We start from the raw sequence: 21,258 nt of genomic DNA, 5'->3' as shown, positions 1-21,258 counted from the left end.
GAGACATAATGGGGACAGGATAGAGGAAGGGTCTGTAAGATCATGACTATTATGGAGAAGGTGGCTAGAGAGTGTTTAGTTACTGTTTTTCATAACACAGAGAAACACAGTATTGGAAGGACAACTATCAAAACTGTCAGGTTACAGGTTTAAAACAGTCAAAGGAGGATACTTTTTGCATATAGAGTATAAATTATGGAGTTCGTTGCCACTGCTGGATATTTTCTGGATGGATCCTCTGGCTAGGAAGTCTCTAATCTTCTCATTGGCAGAAGTTAAAGTAGTATTCCAGGATGAGAATGATTTTATACTTACCATTTCTAACATTCGTTTGTAAGCATATACTGTTGAAACAGGGTACTGAGCTAGATGGGCCTTAACTGAAACATTACTGCTGCTCTTAATTTCTCTGGTCAAGTTACCAAGGCCTGAAGTTAGCAGATAATACCTGAATTAGTGAGAAAGGTTACCAGAAAATACATGAATTACTGAGGCAAATTACAGACTGGCATGTCTCTGTAGACTCTTTCTAATGAGTTCTGCCATTTCATATTTTAATGAGAATCTTAGCTCAAATAATGAAAATTGGGGAATATAGTCTGTACTTATTTAGAATACAGAGTAACATGCTGGGCTTATAAATAGAACATTTTCCAGTGAATTCTGTGCCAGTTAATTATTCTCTATACATCTTTTTAATGACAGTGTAATTTGTTCACATAATGTGGAGTGGAAACCACAGCACAGTGTGAACATAAAAGCAGCAGCACCCTTAGCATGAGCCAAGATGTGGGAGCTTGGAATCATGCCCAGACCATGTATTAGAGAAAGTCCTCTGTCTTCTGTGACGAACAGATATTTAGCAGAACAAAATTAAGGATGTGAGATAGAGTTTCATTTGTTTTATATCCTCATTTCCTTAGATTAGTAGCTTGGAAAGCCTTAGTAAAGTAATGCTTAATTGTGGAGAAGCGCTGGCATGGTCAGGATTTTTTTGTCTTGATTTTTCATATTTTAAAAAAAGGATTATAGCCTTTCATAAATCATTTTGAAAGCCTGGTTAAAACAGTAGAACTTTCTACATTCAATTACTTCTATGAAAATTTTCACTAATTTTTCCCTATGTCTGTTTCAGCCGTGGAAGCAGTTACTGCAATGGGGAAGCTAGCAGAAAAGCAATCTCAACATGAAGACAAGGTCTTAGTGGATGGAATTACAGGCACCGACCTCCTGAGTTTAGCTGCCCAAATTGCTTTAGAGGTAACATTGTCTTTATTTTGCTTTATTAATATAAGTAGGACAGTTGTCCTACTTATAGTATTTCTAGGTATTTCATGCATTTCTAAGTATTTCAAGCTTCAGGGACCAGAGTCATACTATATGTAGTCAAATTGGTGTGTAAAACAAAGTAGAACGTGATTTCACATGAAAAGAAATTGTATTTTTTTAAGATTTGTTCAGGAAAATAATGGCCTATTTCCATAAAGTTCTCCTCAGCAAAATGTTACATTTCTTTTCAGCTTCTGAGGTTTGCTTTTTGAGGTGCTAGGGGAACCTGTCTGCAAAATGCACAATGAAAGACTCAAAAATCAATTGTCCCTCCTGTTTTCCTGCGGGTGGTGACTGAGTGACGCCTGAACTGGCTGATTACGTTGGCATAAGTAGAAGAGACTTTTGGTTGCCTTTCAGGGCTTTGTTCACAGCGTTGTAAAGCATGAAACCATTGCCAAACTGCAGTGATCCCATTCTCCCCATCAGCTCTTTGTTCATAGAATCATATGACCTCTTTGTATATTTTTTTCTTGATGCTGAGGCTATTTCTGTGCAGAGTCTTCTGGTCTTTCCTGCTGATAGACTGGGCAGACCTTTGCAAAATGCTTCTTTTTTTTCTGGTGAGGGTGGTAACTGAAGTCGCATGGTTTATACAAAGCTTGTTTTATTTTGTTTTCAGAATGAACAGCAAGTTGTGGCTATCAAAGCTCTGGAGTATTTATCTGAACATTCACAAGATTGCCAGCAAGTATTTGCAGCTTTAAAGTAAGAATTTGAGATACTTGCAAGGAAAGAGAACTAAGAGAACTTTTTCTGACTTTTTTTTTTTTTTTAAAGAATTTATGGTGTTGAGGAAGGTGGAGAACAGAGTAGATCAAAGATTAGTCAGTAGTCTTTTTGGTGCTGCAGTTATACATCAGTCCTGAACTCTAGCATCTGCAGATATTTTAGTTTTCTCCCAAGAAGGTAGTATCCATAGCTCTGAATTTTATGATTATATTGTGATGTGAACAGATGACCAGGGGATGATGCTAATGAGACTGCAGCAGTGTATCTGATGAAAATAACCGTTTATTTGTATCCTCTGATCCAGTAGTATCTTGTTGTTGAACTATTCCATCACTTTTATAAAAACAAATATTATGAAACAAATATATTCCTTCCAATATTTCCTTAAAGTTTTTCTCACAGTACATTTATTTAGCTACTATTTACTTGATAGACAGAATGAGGTAGACTGAATAAGGCAAAAGGGTGGGAAATAGTATAATCTTACTCTCATTGTGACACTTCTGAGTCCTGTGAGTTATATGGACTGACAGCATAGGAAAGAAAAGTAGGCTTCTTCCTGGAACCTGAGGACAAAGTACATTGTTGCAAAATTTTTTTCTAGTCTTGTCACTGTTTATTTTTCTCATATTTAGGTGTTTGGTTCGTCTTACGTTGTCAAAAGTCATGGCAGAAAATGAAGAGAGAAGGTGAGTCCATTTGCCAAACTATTTTCTTATGGTGGTTGTGTTGCACACATAGTATAATATATGTACAGGGCTTACTTTCTTACAGAATAATCATGAGATTAGTTTTTACACTGGTTAAAGATCCACCCAGATCACTTCCTGGCTTGACCTAATGGCATCACATAGGACCATCTCTTCCTCTTGCGTAACCTTTTCTTTACATTCTTGCTCTTTTCCTTCCTATTTCATTAATGCATAAGACTGTCAGGTGTTTTTGATGGGGAATGTGAGCTAAATAATGTTGACAGTAAGATGAGATATCTTTCAGAGGTTCTGAGTGAGAACTTCTGAAGGTGTGAGATCTTTCTTGCTGAAGACTAGCCACTTAATAGGGTGCTGGCCTGGGAGGAGGAGAACTGTACTGTTGGATTTTGACTGACAAGAAAACAGGGTAATGTCAGTGAAATTAGAAGTTTAACCTGCAACCCCAATGACTGGGAAAATCTCCTACTACACTTCTACAGTGATGTTCACCACTGTAGATCAGTAAAACTTACTGCAAGCTTTCACTACTCCTTCTACAACTTCAAATGCTAGAAGCTTCTAATGCCTAAAAGTTTGTGAGGGTAAGAATGATTGTATCCATAATTACAGAGCTATTGTATTCCATCATAAATAATGTATTTTGTCATAAGAAAATAAATGAAACATTTTCTAAAACTTTATTTTCCCTCCATTTCAGAGATAAAGATATTGACTCAATGCTGACTTACTTGACCTTGGGTATGCTTTTGTTTTGTTTACATTTTCTGTAGTTTTTCCATTTGTGAGCATTTTACGGTGTGATTAGGTCCATTCCAACTAAACGTTTAGACTCCTTATTTCAGTTTAGGTTCTCAACTTCTCACTAAAATCAGTAAAAGTTAGGAGCCAAGTTAGACCTGGAGATCAGGCAGTGTTGTGAAGTTGGACCTCATTGCTACAGGTTTTTGCTTTTGAAAACTTGCAGACTCTAGTAGAGCCTGTACTTGGCAGCTTCTGTCAGATCAAAGGCTCTTTTTTCTAGGCATTTTCCCTTTAGGAAAGAAAAGTAAGTCTTCCGTAAGGCCACACATGCAAACAACAGATATTTGTGTGCAAGCCACAGTCTGGGTGTCCTCAAGTGACAGTCTCATACTCTGACTGCATTGGCAAGAACAAAGTTAGTATCTTTAGCAGCAGGGCTGCCTAAACAAAAGGAAGAAGTTTGGTTTTGTACTCTGAGTTAGCAGTGTGAATTTATATTGGCATTAATTAAATGCCAAGTAGCATGTTTTTTGCTGCTCTAGCTGGTTAAAAGGGAGGATTTCTTAGGTTAAATTGATGCTATTTTTTTTGTCCTGGACAGCTTAGAAAACTGCAAGGAATAATAGTAAATTGCTGAAAGACAGGAGAGGCTTGTCAGAATTGGATTGCCACTTTTAGTTATATTGTCCTTTGAAAAAGAATCTTCTTGTTTGAACTGGAAAAGCTGCAGGAGTTTTCCAGAGGCCTTTTCTCCATCTGAGGAAGTATTCAATCTCACTAAATCTTTTCACTTCTGTCCTCCTTTACTGGACAACAAAGTTGAAATTTTAGAACTTTTTGCTACTCTAGCCGTTCTGCATGTGACTGAGAGAAGACAGTGAAGAACTGAACTAAATGAAATAAGGGTTCTTCAAAGAAAGGCCCTAAAACAGTTGTTATGTTTTAAAAAATGGAGTTTTATGCTAATAAAGTAAAACTCCTCTGCATTAGCCTTCAGTGTCAATAAACTTTTTTTTGAAGGAGCAATACTTGTTGGCAGCCTTATATATCTTACAATAAATGCTGCTTGAGGTTCATTTTGATGTTTTTATAAGCCTCTCCGGTCAAGCATATTAGATTTAAGTTGTGAGAAGAACTTTTTGTAAGGAATTATATGGGAGTTTTGGGAACCTGTGTTTTGTAGTTGTAGTTCCTATGTTTGGAAATGCTTTTATTCTGCTCAGAAAAGGCTATTTATGTATTGAACAACACATCTGCAGCTCACAAGAGACTTGCTGAGCCTTTCACAGAAGAGAATTCGACAGGAGACAGAAAGATCCTTGAAGCTCACTGGTTTAGAAAAGTTGGTAGGTTTCACTTTCAAAATCTAAACTAAATCACCTCCAGCTCCACTCAGCCAGATGTTAAGGAAAAAAAAAGTGTGTTAAAGATGTGGTAGGTTTATAAAACTTGGTACCTTTGGCAGTCCCTACCTTAACTAGTCTTACGATTCTCCTGCTGTATTTTCTGTCTTATGAAACTATCATGTATGCCTCATGCCTTAAGTCAGTTACCAAGACAAATACTCACACAAGGTCTGTATGACTGTTGGGTTAGCTAGTACATTATTCACTTCACCACAGGAATTGTCATATATCCGTGACAGAACTGTGAACAGTTCATCATTTTTCTCTTACTTAGCCCTTTGCTAACAAGACTTTGCTCTGTGCTATAGAATCAAAAATTAAGATCAGACAAATAGAAAGGATATTGGTTTTTTCTTCAGTATCTGAAAAGAATGCTGCTAAGAGTAATAAAATACCTTAGTGCCAAATACTGGGTATGCACATTCTGTTGTGGACAAAATGAGAACTGTGAACTCGCATGAATGCACCAGTATGATTGGTGCATGGTATCATCGTGATGCAGGATGAGCTTAACTCTGCCACCCAGACGGACAGTCTTGATTACTCCCTTAAATCAGCAGTCCTTGAGTTTACCTTGGACTGTGCATATGAAATCTAAACTGAAAACATTATCACAGATAACGTTTTCCAGCAGGAAATGCAGCTTCTGTGCATCATTCATAAGCACGATCCATAATGTGTCTCTGGATCATCATTTAGCAGTCTTTGTTACACCATTTTGGTAAGGGCATCATCAGTGCATTTGTTGTCCACGAATAAAAATACGAGCATAGGATAATGGATTGAAATCATTTTTCAGATTCATGCTTCACCCAGAACACACAGGAGAGAAAATAGTTGAAATGAATAACATAAGACACCTGTCATGATGAGCTTATGCATACATCCTCACAATGTGGCAGTGCTGCAAAAAACAGTAGCAAAGGAGGGAGAGAAGCAACAGAGGTCAACAGTAGTAAACACCAGTGTGAATGGAACTGATCTCTGGTGACTGCACTCTTTCCAAAACAATGTTCTGGCTCACAGAATAAACAATTTAGAGAGACCACAAAAACATGCCTGGGAAGAAATTACTGTGCAAGTTAGAATCTGCAAAGTCACTGCAAAATCTAAACATTTAGTTAGGTCAGATTCTTGTGCATAAAAATCATATAATTGTCTTTAGATGGCTACATCTGATTCATATACTACTAAGCACTGTATTTTTATTTCTCCTTTATATAACCCTGCTGGGGTAAAATGGAGAATGTTTCAAATTTTTTTTCCTTTCCTTTGGATTGGGAATGTTATTGAACGTTTTTATCCAGATTCTGATCTGGTTTACCAACATAAGAAAGTGTTACTTTCCATTCATGCTCTTGTGGAGAGGGTACGTGGTAGAATGGATACTTGATTTTGATAAAATCATTAAAACAAAGGATTTGAAAGCATAAGTAATCTATTTTTAATCTAACAAATCACAAGTAATGGTATTTCTTGTTGTTGTTAAATGAGCTGGTGATGATACTTTGTTTAAGAAACTGAATCATAAAATGTGTGAACCACCTATTACTAGAGTTTTTATGGGCATAGCCTGTAACATATAGAAGATTTTTATTCTTGGCTCCTGTTTTCATGTTTTTGTTAGCTTGGAACTTGGCTGTACAGTTCCAGAATTGCCCTGAAAAGATGAGGGACTTCTTTGTGCTGTCTTTCAAGGTATGTACTTTCAGTAATAGTATTTTTGATTGAGGAATACTTTCATCCATCTAGTTCTGTTAGAAGTTGCATCCATGTATCAGATATCCCCTTAGAGACATGCTTGCATGCTCTGAAACATGGAACACTTGTCAGAAGGAAATTGGCTTGTAATACAAAATCTAGGCATTATTGTCTTATTTTGTTGCTTAAAAATGCCATAAGAAATTTAGAATTAAATGATAACTTTCTAAAATAAACTGATTCTGAAGTTTGGGAACTGTATCATTAGTATGAACATGTTACACAGAGATATACTCGAGTCCTAATCTCCATACAGAACCTACCACCACTGTGTTCTTTGCATATGTTCTTTGTAGGATGGGCTCCAACACTTTTTGTTTAATTATACAAGCAGTATCGCAATATGAACATATACTCTTTATGACTGATTACTAAAATGTCATAGGTGAGACTCAGCAACCGTCCATTTAGGAGCAATATTGTTTTGTATAGGCAGAATTCTCATTACTTGTTTCTGTTTTTGGTTTCAGTTGTCCCAGTTTTGTCCTTCTGACAAAGCTGTCCTGATTGCTCAGAAGACATGCCTGTTAATGGCAGCTGCAATTGATCTGGAGATGGGGAGACAACAAGTAACACCTTCTGAGCAGGTAAGGCATTGTTCTTTTAACTCATTCTCTAAGTACCCGTGAAATCAACATTCAGTATAGCATTTTCTTCTTTTGATTTTAAAATCTTGGTTGTTTCACTCAGAACAGATTATTGAAAGTATGGGAACCTTTCAGAAATAATTAGAATCAATGCCCCTAATGCTTTTTAGACAATTGAAAATAATGGGTTTCTATAAATAGGTTCTGAACAGATCTGTATGTAGCAAGGGATCAGGGCAGTACCCTTTCTTAAAGGAGTTTTAGCCTACCTCATAATACGTAAGGAACCTGTTGCTAAACATAGGTTGAATGGGCAGATGATTACTGCATCTCTGAAATTCTGCAGTTGCTGAAAATAGTTATCGATATGGTTAGGATCAAGTTCACAGTTTATTTGTTGTTATGTGTACACACTTTTTTCTGGCACTTACTGTGATAAGGAGATTATGGAAAGCTACTGTGGTTATGGAGGAAGAACAAAAGTCTGCTGCGCGGTGATCACTGTAGAACCTTGCATTGCTTTTGTAGAGAGCAATGCAGAGCGGAGTGTTCTGTGAGAATTAGTTGTCCGTCAGTCTCGATGCTATTTTAAATTTGAGAGCTAAAATAAGTGATGTCCTGTAGGGACCTGTACGGTCCTTTTCTGGAACAGTGGAACTATCAGTGTGAAGAGGGTTTGCCTGAGATACAGAGGTCTTTGAAAAAGAGAGAAAAAACACAAAGCAGTAACTGGTGTAGATGATAGATGTAGGCTGGTTCTTCATTTGTTATATAGCTGGGTATCGAGATGTCTCTACTGCTGTCATTTGAGATGCATATTTCTTTCACTTTTAAAACCGTGACCTAAAAATAGCTTTTTGAATATTTTGTAAAATAGGCAGACCTTCTGACTCAGGCCCTTCAACATCTCCAGGCATGCAAGGAGATCTGTAAAGTTCTGAAATTAACAGGTAAGCTAGAAAACGTGTCTATTCAGAGCATTTAGCTCTCAGACTTTGTCACTGTAATCATGGAAAATACAGGGCATATGGAATTGCTGTCTCAGTTGAAGAGTGTTGAAGCAGATGTGTGGCAATATGATTTAAGAACTGGCAAAGCCATCTGTGCTTTTTTTATATGTCATTGCCAGCTTTTTATTGTCTAGATAGCATGAGATGTGGAACAGTTTTTCAGAGTGAAATTTGGTTGACTTTTTTGTCTCAAATGTTAAATTCCAAGCTTTTTGCTCTGGAGTAGATGGGTACTAGATTTCCAGCTGAATCACCCAGGTTAAAGATGTTGTAAATACTTTCCTTGACTCTGCTCTTGCCCTGAAGGAAGACGAGATACAGTTTTAATATTTTTACTAGCCTCTTTATGGATAGGCATTTCAAAATACAGGAAGTCCTAGTAATGTATTTTGGGTGTGCCAAAACCCATCCGCTGTTCATTAACTATTGCATGTCAATTTAGGTCAGACTTATCCCTGGAGACTGGAGCATGTTCAGCCAACAGCTAAGATGCTGAGTGACCCTTAGGGCTAGAGAGTACCTGCTTCCTCTTTCAGTATTATATTGGTAGAAAAACTCATTAGGCATTTCTGTCTGGCCTGTGGTCTGGTTTCTCTTCAGTGATAGGTTTGGGACCCCACAGAGTTTCTATTCTAAGTTGCATTAGTGTTTAACTTTAGTCAAGAAATTTACTTGATGTTCTTTTTTTTCGCTTTAACTTTATTGTTTCAGAACTAAAGGTTTGTTACACAGCCTGGGTTTGAGATTCTCTTTGCTCTTTTGCAGGGGAAGGACAAGAGCACTCAGGAAGACTTCTCTTTTTATTTCTGTCCTGAAAATCCTAAGGGGTTGATTATCTCAGTATAGGGACGTTTTTGCTAGATAGGAGTCTCTACTGCAGAGATTTGTGGAAAGGCAGCAAGGTCGTTCCTTCACTCCTTCACTACACCTTGGCTAGTGTGTGGACAAGCCTGTTGCCCTGGAAGAAGCTGAGAATGTGTTTAGCACTAAACAGAGGTCTTTGTAATAGTGCAGTAAAGGTTTGGTAGTTATCTTGGGTTTACATCGTCCTAGAGATTCTACTGTTCTGCCACACTTTTTCAGTGTGTTTAAGGATTTCCTGAAGGCTTTTCTACTAGAAAGACACCAAGTCTTATAGCAGAATTTGAAGCTAATGGTAAGTTCTTTGACAGGTTGATGCTTTGAGCCTGTGGCCTTCTGTTCTCTCTTTTACTTGTCTATGAAAATAGCCTTTTTAGCACCTATACCTTGCCTAGGAGAATTGCATGAATTCAGCCAATTATAAACAATCCAGATTTGGGAGTGGGGAGGTTGGCTGGGTTGTGCTTTGGACACTTGAGGTTGCTATCCAAGCCAGTTTCTGAGTTCCACTTGCTGTACTGTTAAATCTGAGTACCTTAATGATTTTCCTGCTTGTTGGAAGCAAAATTTATACCTTCCTGCATACCATATAGCTTTAAGTAAACAAATAATTATGTACAGGCAATTCTGTCTCTCCTGTAGGAGATTTTGCTAAAGATCCAACAGACACATTGTTGCTTCTTTATGAATTTGAAGCAAGAGCCAAACTGAATGATCCAACACTCAGCAACCTTATGGAGTCAGTATGGGAACAGCCACAAACAGAGATCAAGACACTGGAAATCATTGCATGTAAGGACTGCATTTGTACTTTCATAGTTCTTCAAGCCATGCAAAATAGCTGTTCATTTAGGGTGACTAGAATTACTGTGTATTGCGCGTCATGCATAAAATCAGTCTAACCATATATATCTTGTCCTGAAGCAAAGATGCTTAGGATCTCAGCAATATTCAGAGATCTGTATTTTGAAATGCCGTTTCATTACATGGATGATGAACTCACAGCATCCTTCCATTTCTCGAACCTGGGACATTTGTCTAAGTTGTGAGTTCAGAAAGGACTGTTCACATGAATTGTTACAAACTCCAAACTAGCACAGGCCAGAGAATGATCCTAGTTGATTCATGTACCCACACAGAGTTTTTAGGGTGTGGCCTTTGGATAGATGTGCTGTTTCAGTTTAATGTAGACACTTGTAAATAGCTCTTCTCTATACTTTATCATGCTTTCATCACAAAGTTCTGGTCATGCTTTCTTGAGAATACAGTCTAGAATCTAAGGAAGATGTGTAAAATTTGGAGCTGCCATGCAAATCCTTGGAAGGGAATCTGTAGGATTAGATAAACACTTACTTACATCCCTTGTCTTGAGGGAGTACACACCTGGACTTGGAAGAACCGTACTCAAATCCCACTCCTGCCTAATTTTTCAACCCAGATTTTCATGTTTCAGGAGACAAAAAAAGAGAAGGGAGGTAATACATTACTGTAGAACTTACTAGTCTTGGGTTACTGCAACAGAAGAAGACAGCAGAGGGAGTACTTGTTAATTATTAAATTTACTGCGCTTCTGTTTTGTCCTCATTGATGATGCTTGCAGTAAGTAAGCAGTAAAGAAGCACTAGCTTGTGACTAGCACAGGCATTAAGCAAATCTCTTTTTAGTTGTTTGTTGCAGGATCTGGCAACGTATTGCAGTTTAGTGACTAATAGGAGAAAGTCTGGCTTCAGTCATTTCTTCCTTCTTCTCTGTTTCCTTTTGTTTTCAAGCGTTAGCCATGGAATCTCCAGCCCGGTATCCCTCACTTTGTAAGAAGGCTCTCAAGAGTGCGCTGAACCTTCACAGAAAGCAGACTGCTGTTGACGCTGTGAGATTTAGGTTAGTGTTATCACGTAGCTTTGCAATGACCCTGTGATTGAGAATGTTGACAGGTAATAAAGCCTGCAGTTTGAAAAAAATGGCTTTTAGTTTATGTGCAGTGTTCCACTTCTTGCTGGCCAACCAATATACCTCTGAAGTATGACTGACTAATAGGTGTTTAAGACTGTAGTAACTGAAATCTATTCACTAAGCATATTTTCCCAGTCATATTTCCAGTAAATCTACTGAAGAAGAATATTGGATCCAGAACGGGTCTTTTGCTGTTTCTTATGATGAACGTGTTCATTCCAGGTGTTACTCTGCAGTAGTGAACTAGGTATTTAAAAGAAAATGAAGCGAAGAGAAATCAAAGGCTGAAAAGAAAGCTATGAGTTGCAAGTTAGGGATATCATGCCATAGTACATACATGATTTATTTTGCTGGGTAACAAGCCCTGTAACAGTTATTGCTTATGGAATGTGAAAAACAACCTGGTATGTCCTTCTCTCTCAGCTGTATCCCATAATGGATTTTTTCTCCTGAGTTCCATGCAGTAATTGCTGAGCAGAGGTTACCATTAATATTGCCTTTCTTCCTCTACACTGAGAAAGAGAGAACTGTTTTCAGAATCCATGTATTTGCTACCAATTTTCTGAGGACAGCTGAACAAGCAGGATGCTGACTACTTAGTTATCCCATGGTGAAATAAGTATCTTTCTTTTTACTTGCTGTCATGTATAGCACCCCTACAGTATACTGTAAGTCTATCCCTTTGGGTTACTATAGAGCTCAGCAATGAAAATAAGTAATTAATTGTTACTCTTGTGTCTCTTTTTGCATCATTTGTACAAATGAGGTCTGATACTAGGAAAATGCATGTTTCTGCAAAAAGAATGTGAGCACAGAAATCATTGAGATGGACATGCCAGGCCGGCAATTATGCTGGCCCAAGCTAGTGTGCTAGTGATACTAAAATGTAGCTGTTTGCTCTGTGCATGTGCTATTAAATATGTTTCCTCTTTTGCTCTGTTCCCAGCAAATGCTTACATAGTTTGATTAATCTCTCTCTGCCGTCCGGAGTAACAGACCTGGATGCCTGTGTACTGCAAGAGGTGTGGGGCTACTTTGAAGATGCTCTGAGCATAGTCAGCAGTACAGTAAGTTGAACAGAAAAAAAAAATTGGGAAATGATCCTGAGCACATTTAAAAACATTCTCATTAGAAAGACAATAATTAGCAGACTGACATTATATACTGTTACATGTGGTGCAGCTAAAACTTCTTCAGTAGAAGATGCAGTGAAATTATCTCAAAATAAATGGCTCTTGGATATTTATGACAGAGGTGCATATTTCTCTAGATTTTATAAGATTTTTTGGAGACATTTAAGGACAAATTTTCAGTGCCTGTTTTAGAAACATCTTGAGCTGGAACATCTATCTTTCCTCCTCTTTGCTTTCTACATTTGCACACTGAATATGGTTTTGTAAATGCAGATTACTTTTCCAGATCAGTTTAAAGCAGGGTAAAATTTAGATATCATTGTTGCTTTTTGCTCAGCTCTGTTTTGTTAAATTTCTGTGAGTATTTGTTGCAGTGCGTTTGTTCTTGAACTTGTTTCTATAAGGACAAGTGTATGGAGAGTGAAATCTTTCTTTTGGTAAGTTTTTGCATTTCTGCTGCTCCTTTCAGGCCTGAAGCATATGCTATACAGTGAAGGTATTGTACTGAGTAAGTTAGACATTTCTATGCAGAATTTCAAAGATAACAATAATTTAAGGAGTATTCCTCTTACTCAGAATTAATGAAACCACTACTACATTTCATAGCTTCATCCCAGTGCATGACTATTTCTTCAGTCATGTTTGAATGTCTCTTCCTTTATAAAAATGACATAAAGATATGTTTCCCCAAAAAAAGAGTGTCCATGTTTGTGTGTGTTCTTGTTGAGAGATATGATTGAGATGTTAATGTGGACTGATATGCATAAAAGCATAATTTCATCAGCACTAGAAGCCTTTTTTTGCAGTCTTGCTCATGGCAGTAGATGATAATTGGCACCACGCTAAGAGAAGGAGATCAGAGCAGCACATCAGAACATTATCAGTTAGAAAACTCATCCACCACTTCTGATTTGTCCCTCCTATTCAGAAATGGATGCCACAGTTCAGAAACTTTCTCTGGGCCCTGTTACTTAGAATGAGAAGTATATATCAAATGCAGGAAAAAAAAGTCCTTCCAGGCTTCCCTTAAGGATTCACATAACAAATTCATTGCTCGTCCTTCGCTTCCCCAACTGAATCAGTTCCCCACCAGTTCAAAGCTTGTTGAGTACTCCAGCTTCCATTCTACGGCTGTCAGCAAGGGCAGCTTTCACTCTGGCAAACCACTGCTGCAGCTACTGAGAACATTGAGAACTGCTTCTGATCTGCAGTGAGCAGGCAGGTTTTGGGATATTCAGTACTGTTTGGATAAATGGGAAAGTAGTGCAGCAGCAAGTCCAGTCTGTCTATGGATAGATTGTAGGAAAGCATGCTTCCATTGTAGCATCGTTCTCAGCCCCAGAAAATTATATTTCCTTCCTATCATTAGGTAAGCGCAACATTATTTATCCATGTTGGAAACAAACTGTTTGATAATGGTGGAGATGAACTGTGAAGTACGGGATGGCTCAGAGGGAATTCTGTCCTCTGCTTAGAAGAAAAAAATATTCGTGTTTTCCTGCTGTAATATTAAACTCTAATGCACTCTTGATTAGTCAGGTTTAAAGTGAAAACTCTATCTTCTGATTCGCTGTAGCTTTGTTTGCTACTCTAGGATGGTTACCCAGAGATGGAGATCCTTTGGTTGATGACAAGAGCCTGGAATACAGGAATATTTCAGTATAGCATTGGTAAATACAAGGAAGCTGAACAGTGGTGTGGACTGGGAATGCGTTTCCTCAATCACTTAGGATCTCTGAAGAAAAGCTATGAAGGCCATGTAAGTGGAAGCAGATGGGTATGAGGAGGTGGGAATGGATTTGTTAGGAATAGTTAGTAGTGGAGGGGAGGAAGTGAATTTTTTTTTTTTTGAGGTTATGGATTTGGGTGAAGAAACCACTACATATAATCCTTAAAGAATTTCAGGGGAAGCATAATGCCTAAATAATTTGGGGGAGCTTGATAGTGAAAGATTTTTTTGAAAGCGAATCCAGAATAGATTTGATACACAGCAAAGAGTAATGTGGTGTCCTTTGCTGGAAGGATTATGCAAATAACTGACTGGAGATAAACTTCTGACTATTTGTGGCCGTGAGGGTATCCTTGTGCCTGTTCACTAAAGGCAAGATGCTGTACCAGTTTAGTTAAATCAGCTTTTGTATGGATACTTTTAAGCTTGGTTTCTAGTATAATCTAATCTACTATAAATTGGGTTTTAATTTATGTGACTAAAATTATTAAAGTACATCTTTCCAGTTGTTGCTTAGCCAGTTCCTGTGAGGGAGAAATTTGGGGTACGATACCTCTGTAGAAAGCAACAAGACATGTTCTTACTGTGTCATAAGTAAGCTGCTCTCTGTACAGTTTTTGGTTTGGGTACTCCTATGTTGGTCGCGACAAAGTACAGCCTGGATGATGTATGCAGTTATCATTCATTCTTATATGCACAAGTCATTCAATCAAGAGCTGGTTGCAACTTCTGTACCAAGAATAGCTTTATACATTGATGTAAGAATCAGCTATAAGCTATGTTTTGTATCAGTACAAATAATCCATCTTTGATAGGTTGCACTGATTTGACTCTATCTTTTTCTAAACCACTGTGTTCAGATCTGTGTAAATATATTTACATCAACCTGAATTTTTTGGTGCTTATATTCTCCAGATGGTTGGTCTTTATAGTGAGGTGCTGGATAAGTTGGACAGAGCAAAGGGGCTTCTTCCACGTGAAGAATAGTGACAGCCACAACTGCAAAAAAGGAGGACAGTGCGGTCCCTCTTGGAAACGTTCTGCTGAATGAAAGTCTGTTAGCTCTGCAGGGGCATGGGGTCACAGGAGTGTTGGAAAAGAAACCAGGACCTTGCTGGCAATTTAAAAGTTTTGTACTTTTCAGGAAGTATTTATTGAAGAAATGTAATTGTTTTCCTCTAGGGAATCATTTTTATTCTATAACAGTTGGAAATAAATACATAGTGTTCTCCTGAGATGGGCCTGCTGCTGTATAAATGGTTAGTTTAAATGTCTGATTTTAGTGGTAGTGGCATTGTGAACAATAAAAGTATTTCAGGACCATGCATCTCCTCTGGATGCCATGGCTGTCTTGCTACAAAAGTATTTATCAGATGATTGTTTACTTTTCAGTCCATTTCAATATGTGCAAGAATTCAGAGATGTTTGCCAGGATCACAACTTAGAATAAAAAAAGAGCTGGTGCTCTCCAGCTAACAGAAAAAAGCTAAAGCTTTGACTAGGCACTGCTGCTTATAGACCACTAAATGTAACACACCAGCCATAATTCACCATGAATTATGGCCAGGATGGTGGCCATAGAAAGGAAGAAATTGCATTAGTTCTACTTCTTTCTGAAAGACTAATGTGCTCTGGAATAAAAGCTTCTACTTGTGATGTGCTTAGTGGAGTGGTCTGGGCCTGTCCCAGCAAGAAGTAATTAAAAAATTCAGCAGCACTGCGTTCTTTTAGCAAAGCTACAGGGCTGTCGCCTTTTGTCAGTTGAGTAAACCACGTACTAGCGATTTCTGCTTTCGTGTGCACCAGGCACCACGTTGAGTCCCGCTGCTGAAACGGGAAACCAGCCCTTATCCTATCTGGCACATCCTCATGTCTGTTATGCGGCTGGATACTGGCTCATTTCCTAAAGGCAGATACATGCAGATGCATAAGTCACTGTGGCTTTTACAGCAACGTAAGTAGGAACATATTGTATAAGGTATTTTTTAGTACTGCACAGGTCAGCATCAGCTTCTGAGCAATAGTGCAGGAATGAGACTTCCTCCAGGAGCGAATTTCATTGAAGACAGCAGCCAGGGAAGTTATCAGGGAGTTTATAGGATATGGTGCTTCTGATAACAAGATACTGGGCACTGTGCCCGAGGCTGGTGCTGCCTGAGCTGTTATGATGGGGTGCTCCTCCCCCCCCCCCCAACAAATGTGCTCTTCTTAAACCCTATCTCGTTGCAAAACAGGATGAGATCAAAAGAGACACAGAATATAATGAAAGACGAGGTAATAACTCTCACAGGCAACTCCCTACATGGGCAGAATTAATGCATGGCATTGTTAACTACAGCCGTGAAATGGTCTGGGACGATGCACCGGCTGAAAAACCAAACCGGAAGCCCCAGGGAGGAGACCATAAGGTGAGACCCAGGAAGCAGGGAACAGAAACTAAATCAAAGGGAAATAAATCTAAAAACCTGCAAACAGAATCTCGAGACCGGAGAAATGAATGATGGAGGAGAGCGTTAGCCCTAGGCATTCCCAGAGCCGCGATTCAAGGTCAGCCTACCGGCATTACCTTGAGTCTGATTGAAGCATGCCAGAAATGAGGTAACGGTGAAGGCAGGGAGTGTATTCTGACTCCTCCGGTGCCAGTTCCCAGAGAGGGAGACAACCCCTTCCTCCCCTGTAGGGAGGAATTGCAGGGCATGAAGCAAAAAAATGACTAATGCCCGGAAGGCCATTGGGTCTGCCTGTCCGGCAAGTGGAGGCTTACCAGTGGGTTAGCGATGATGGCCCATATAGTTTGATTCCAGTTGGACCTCAAGGAGAATTGGTGAAGTTGTTAGTAGCTACGGGAGCACAAATGTCAATATGAACACAACAAGATGCCGAGAAGCTGGGTGTACGATCCGGACGGCAAAGAGTTAAGATTACCGGTGTGAACGGAGCAAGTGGTTGTGCCAAACTGCCAAGGTGAATTTATGGCTCCCGGGCAAGAAGCGCATGTCAACTACTGGCTTTACAATTAAAGATCATTATGAAAATATTTTAGGTTTCGTTGTTTTAAGCGGACGAACCTGGCGCCTGCCGAACGGCAGTGTGTGGTCCTTTGGCTCAAACATGGGCCCCAGCCCTGGTAGAAACAGGGAGGCTACAGTGCGTGTACTTCACGCAGCCCCTGCACTCTCCGATTCCAAAATACTAATGTACTGCAATAGCCAATTTCTGCTGTGGCACAAAATGGCATTTCTGAAGTCATAGCTGATTTGGAGAAACAGCAAATGATCTCCAGAACCCGCTCCCCATATAACTCACCTGTCTGGCCGTTCCAGAAATCAGACGGGAGGCAGCGTTTGACAATTGCTTATCGGTGCCCACATGCTAATACAGCCCTGCTAACAGCTGCTGTACCAAATACTGCAAACTTAACAGCTACTTTGCAAGCAGCTGCACACCCATGGATGGCAGCGCTAGGTGTAAAAGATACGTTCTTTATGGTTCCCTTGGGGCAGAGGGGGGGGTAAAGAGAAGTTTGCTTTCCCTTGGGAGGGAATACGCTACCTCGAACAGATGCCCACAGCTGTATTCACCCACGACTGTTCACACCGCACTTGCTGAGCTTTTACAGACAGTCTCACTCCTCCAGCTGTGAAACTGTACCAATACATAGATGATATTCTGATTGGGGGAACTTCCCCTGAGAAGGTTGGGGAAGCGGCAGCAGCAGTATGGCAAGCGCTAAATAAAGCAGAAATTGAGATTCCACCTGAAAAATGCCAAGGACTGAGAAGGAAAGTAAAGTTTTTGGGTACTTGGTGGATAGCAGGCCGTGCAGTGGTTCCTCCAGGTACCTTAAGGAAAAAAAATTGAAGAGCTGCAACAGCCCCAATTGAGGAAGGAATTACAACAATTAATGGGAACTTTAGGATATCGGAGGAAGCATGTACCTGGATTTTCTATCATTTCTGTCCATTATAGTCACCCTTATGGAAAGGCAAGCCCTGGGGGTGGAAATTAGCTCAAAAAGAGGTGGTCGAAACTCTAACTGAAGAATTAAAACCGTATCAGTCCCTGGGACCAGTACACCCTCACAACCCCATTATGCCCGAATGGGGTTTTGCTGAACACGCTACTTACTGTAACCTGTTCCAAACTGGCCCCGATGGACCAAAAGGATCTTTACTGTTTAGCTCAACTGCATTTAAAGAACAGAACAACGATATTCTGAATGGGAAACAGAGACTTCTATCTTTAGTCCAAGCAGTTAAACAAGTTGAGAAAAATACCTCAGGGACAACCTGTGCAAACTAGAGGACCATTTAATTTACTAGAAGCAATCCTAAAGGGGACTGCTCCCCCAGGAGGAGTGGCACAAAAAAAAAAAAAAAAAAAAAAAAAAAAAAAAAAGAAAGAAAGAAAAAAAATTAAAAAAAGAAAAAGAAAAAGAAAGAAAACAACCACAAAACAACCCCCCCCCCCAAAAAAAACCAACACCCCACTATCAGAAAATGCTATGCCTACTTAACAGGAATTGCAGAAAATATGCAATTAACTGAAGGACACACTAACATTTCCAGTTTGCAGGTGCCCATAGACACAGACCCTTTAGCATTACAACAACCGTTTAAACCTCCAATTCTGAATGCACCAACCCTCACTGAGGGTGCACCAACAGAAACCCTTTGGTTTATGGATTCTTCAGCAAAAAAAAGGGTAAACGGTAGATGGCAATTTAAGGCTGTTGCACTAGATATTACCACTGGCAAACAAGTAACAGAAGAAGGTGAAGGCAGTACACAACTAGGAGAAATAAAGCAGTTATTTTAGCAGCACAGAATGGAGCAAAAGTCCTCTATGTAAACTCTTAGGCTGGGTGGGCTGGTGCCACACAGTGGCTCTGTCAGTGGGAAACCTTGACTTGGGAAATAACTAGATCCCTAGTTTGGAGAACCCAAGATTGGCAATTATTACTGGCTATAGCCAGGAAAACACCTTTCAAAATGGGATGGGTAAAAGCTCATGCCAGGGATAATCAACCAGCCACAAAGTGGCATCAAAAGATAGATGAGTTAACTAAAAATTAGAAAAATCACCCCAAATCCTGAATGGTGTCAGGAGAGTGGTTACATCAAAGCCAACGTCACACAAGCAAAGCAGCGCTTTACTTCGCTGCACAGAGTAAGGGCTGGCCCATAAACAGGAAACCTTGTGAAACTATTCTTACAGAACGGCCCCAGTGCAGCTTAAAATTACGAGCAGCTGATCCTGCTACAGCACCACCTCTACATAGCTATGAAGGGAAAACATTATGGTCTACATGGCAAATTGATTATATCGGGCCCTTCAAACCCTCTGCGGGAGAGCGATACGTCCCCACGGGAGTGCAAGTAGTCTCCGGCTGGCTTATGGCAAGTAAGTGTCGGAAAGCCGATGGGCAAAGTACGGTGCGAGGGCTATCGGTTTGGTTCTCAAATCTACCTGCTCCCCATGTGATCCAGAGTGCTAACAGCCCACATTTCTCATGTAAGGAAGTGCAAGATTGGGCAAAACAAGAAGCAATTCAGTGGATATTCCACACCCCATCCTAGCCTCAGTCAAATGGGATGGTAGAAAGAGCGAATGGCTGTTGAAAAAGACTCTCAAACCACACGGGCCTCAATGGGACACGCGACTTCCCGAAGGACTCCATCGATTAAATTATCGCTACGGGCCTGCGGGAAGCCCTGTAAGCCGAGCTTTTTCTGCAAGGCCCGAGCTTAGTGCTCCACCTGCTGGGAGAAGAGCCCGTCCGGCACCATAACAGCCAGGACAGCCTGCGATGGGCAATTTGCCATCCATCGGTGCCGTGCCTGTGACTTCACACCTCGGGGCCCACTTGCCTGGGAAGCTACCGACAGCAGCAGTGCAAAACACAGAATTAGTGCATGATGGATGTTTTTTTCCTTCCTTTTAACAAGGTAACCTGTCTGGAAGACCCCACTGAGATGAGTCTATTCTACTTTTGTTTTGCAGCATCCAACAAGATGAAAGGAAGATCCATAAGTCTACTGCTGTTGAAAGGTTTGATGGTACTAATCAACTTAACTATCAACAAAGAAATCACAGCTTGGCCTTGGTCCCACGCTCATGTAAAATAGGCAGGAAGCGTGGGATTAAATTCTAACAAAGGCCTAAACTTGTCACCAGTGGTTATGCATGGGACTGAGGTTTACCTGGAGAATGAATGGAGCTGGGATAGCACAAACAGGATTCCTCAACTGCTGGGACAGGTAGGACACGAAAGAAAAATAGGATGCAGAGTAATTAATGGATCCAGTCATGAGCAGGTAACTCACATCTCTGTAACTGAAGCAAAAACAGGGACAAAGCAGAGGAAAAACTGTGCCATGGAAAAACTGGATTGTTGTTGGTACAATTTTACATTGGTCCAGCCAGTTTTTGTGGTCTGCCTCTGGGCCCGTCACAGTGTGGGGCTATCGTTTAAATTCAAGATTAGCATCACTGAGCTTAGGACAACAACATCTGCCCCGACTGTACTTGTTTCCCCCAGCATAAATACCTCTACTGTTATAAAGGCTAAGAAAACTCTATCCCCACAAATTTCTGAAATTGGACCATATGTGATCAAAAATACAAGCCAACAATGAGTGTTATTTAAGCCATCATGGTCTCTTAAACGAGTAGAACTATTGATGCAAATTAATATCTCTACAATCAAACCAACCTGTTCACTGTTCCCAAGTAGGTCCTATGCGGGATGGTCAGCGTGGTTGCATAGGTGAACGCTCACCTCTCCAGACCCAACAAGGAGCGATGTGACCGGTATCATAGGAAGAGGACTGGGAGTCTTAAATAGTATAGATGCCCAAGTGCTCGTAAATAAACTGAGCACAACAACAGGTGATTTGCACAAGTTAGAACATCCACTGCGGTCTTCTCTGTCAGCACTGGCAACTAACCAATGGCTCTTATCAGATATATTGCCTCAATGGGAAAGAATTAATGAAGGAGACCGCCAATTAATTGTAAATGCACTTGGTGTGGCCCAATATAATGTTTCTCTAGCTCTTAGCTGTATCCAAGCTCAGCTGTGGAGGCAATCTATGGTAGCAGCAATTATAAGAGAAGGAGAAGAGGGCACTTTACCCACTGAAATTCGAAAGGTAGTTTGGGATAATGCAGCTAAATTTGAAAAGGAATTCCAGTCTTGGTGGTATTTAGTCAATTTTACCGATGACCCCATCAACAATAAGGCTATAGCTTTTGTCTTAATAATACACAACGCTTTGGTATACACCATATACCCAATCATTGC

General features: G+C 39.9%; 1 protein-coding gene across 7 annotated transcripts in view; it reads left to right on the top strand.

Annotated features, from left to right (window-relative positions):
- Nucleotides 1-16,989, top strand: part of TEX11 (testis expressed 11) — a 40,961-nt gene extending 23,972 nt beyond the window's left edge. For 5 of the 7 annotated variants that reach the window (XM_064518383.1, XM_064518385.1, XM_064518386.1 and 2 more), the window contains 13 exons: nucleotides 1,136-1,260; nucleotides 1,952-2,037; nucleotides 2,697-2,750; nucleotides 3,472-3,512; nucleotides 4,775-4,861; nucleotides 6,549-6,619; nucleotides 7,153-7,269; nucleotides 8,147-8,219; nucleotides 9,783-9,932; nucleotides 10,910-11,018; nucleotides 12,037-12,157; nucleotides 13,818-13,982; nucleotides 14,868-16,989. In XM_064518383.1, the coding sequence (XP_064374453.1) occupies nucleotides 1,136-1,260; nucleotides 1,952-2,037; nucleotides 2,697-2,750; nucleotides 3,472-3,512; nucleotides 4,775-4,861; nucleotides 6,549-6,619; nucleotides 7,153-7,269; nucleotides 8,147-8,219; nucleotides 9,783-9,932; nucleotides 10,910-11,018; nucleotides 12,037-12,157; nucleotides 13,818-13,982; nucleotides 14,868-14,939 (1,271 nt within the window). In that variant the 3' untranslated portion in view covers nucleotides 14,940-16,989. Of the gene's footprint in view, nucleotides 1-1,135; nucleotides 1,261-1,951; nucleotides 2,038-2,696; nucleotides 2,751-3,471; nucleotides 3,513-4,774; nucleotides 4,862-6,548; nucleotides 6,620-7,152; nucleotides 7,270-8,146; nucleotides 8,220-9,044; nucleotides 9,436-9,782; nucleotides 9,933-10,909; nucleotides 11,019-12,036; nucleotides 12,158-13,817; nucleotides 13,983-14,867 lie in introns of those variants that run through there. The other 2 variants (XM_064518384.1, XR_010391089.1) reach the window with 2 other exon arrangements.
- Nucleotides 16,990-21,258: the final 4,269 nt, after the last annotated feature.

The sequence above is a fragment of the Dromaius novaehollandiae genome, chromosome 11 (assembly GCF_036370855.1).
Source record: "Dromaius novaehollandiae isolate bDroNov1 chromosome 11, bDroNov1.hap1, whole genome shotgun sequence".
NCBI lineage: Eukaryota > Metazoa > Chordata > Aves > Casuariiformes > Dromaiidae > Dromaius > Dromaius novaehollandiae.
The sequence above is the reverse complement of the archived record's forward strand: the minus strand, read 5'-3'. Positions and strand labels throughout refer to the sequence as shown.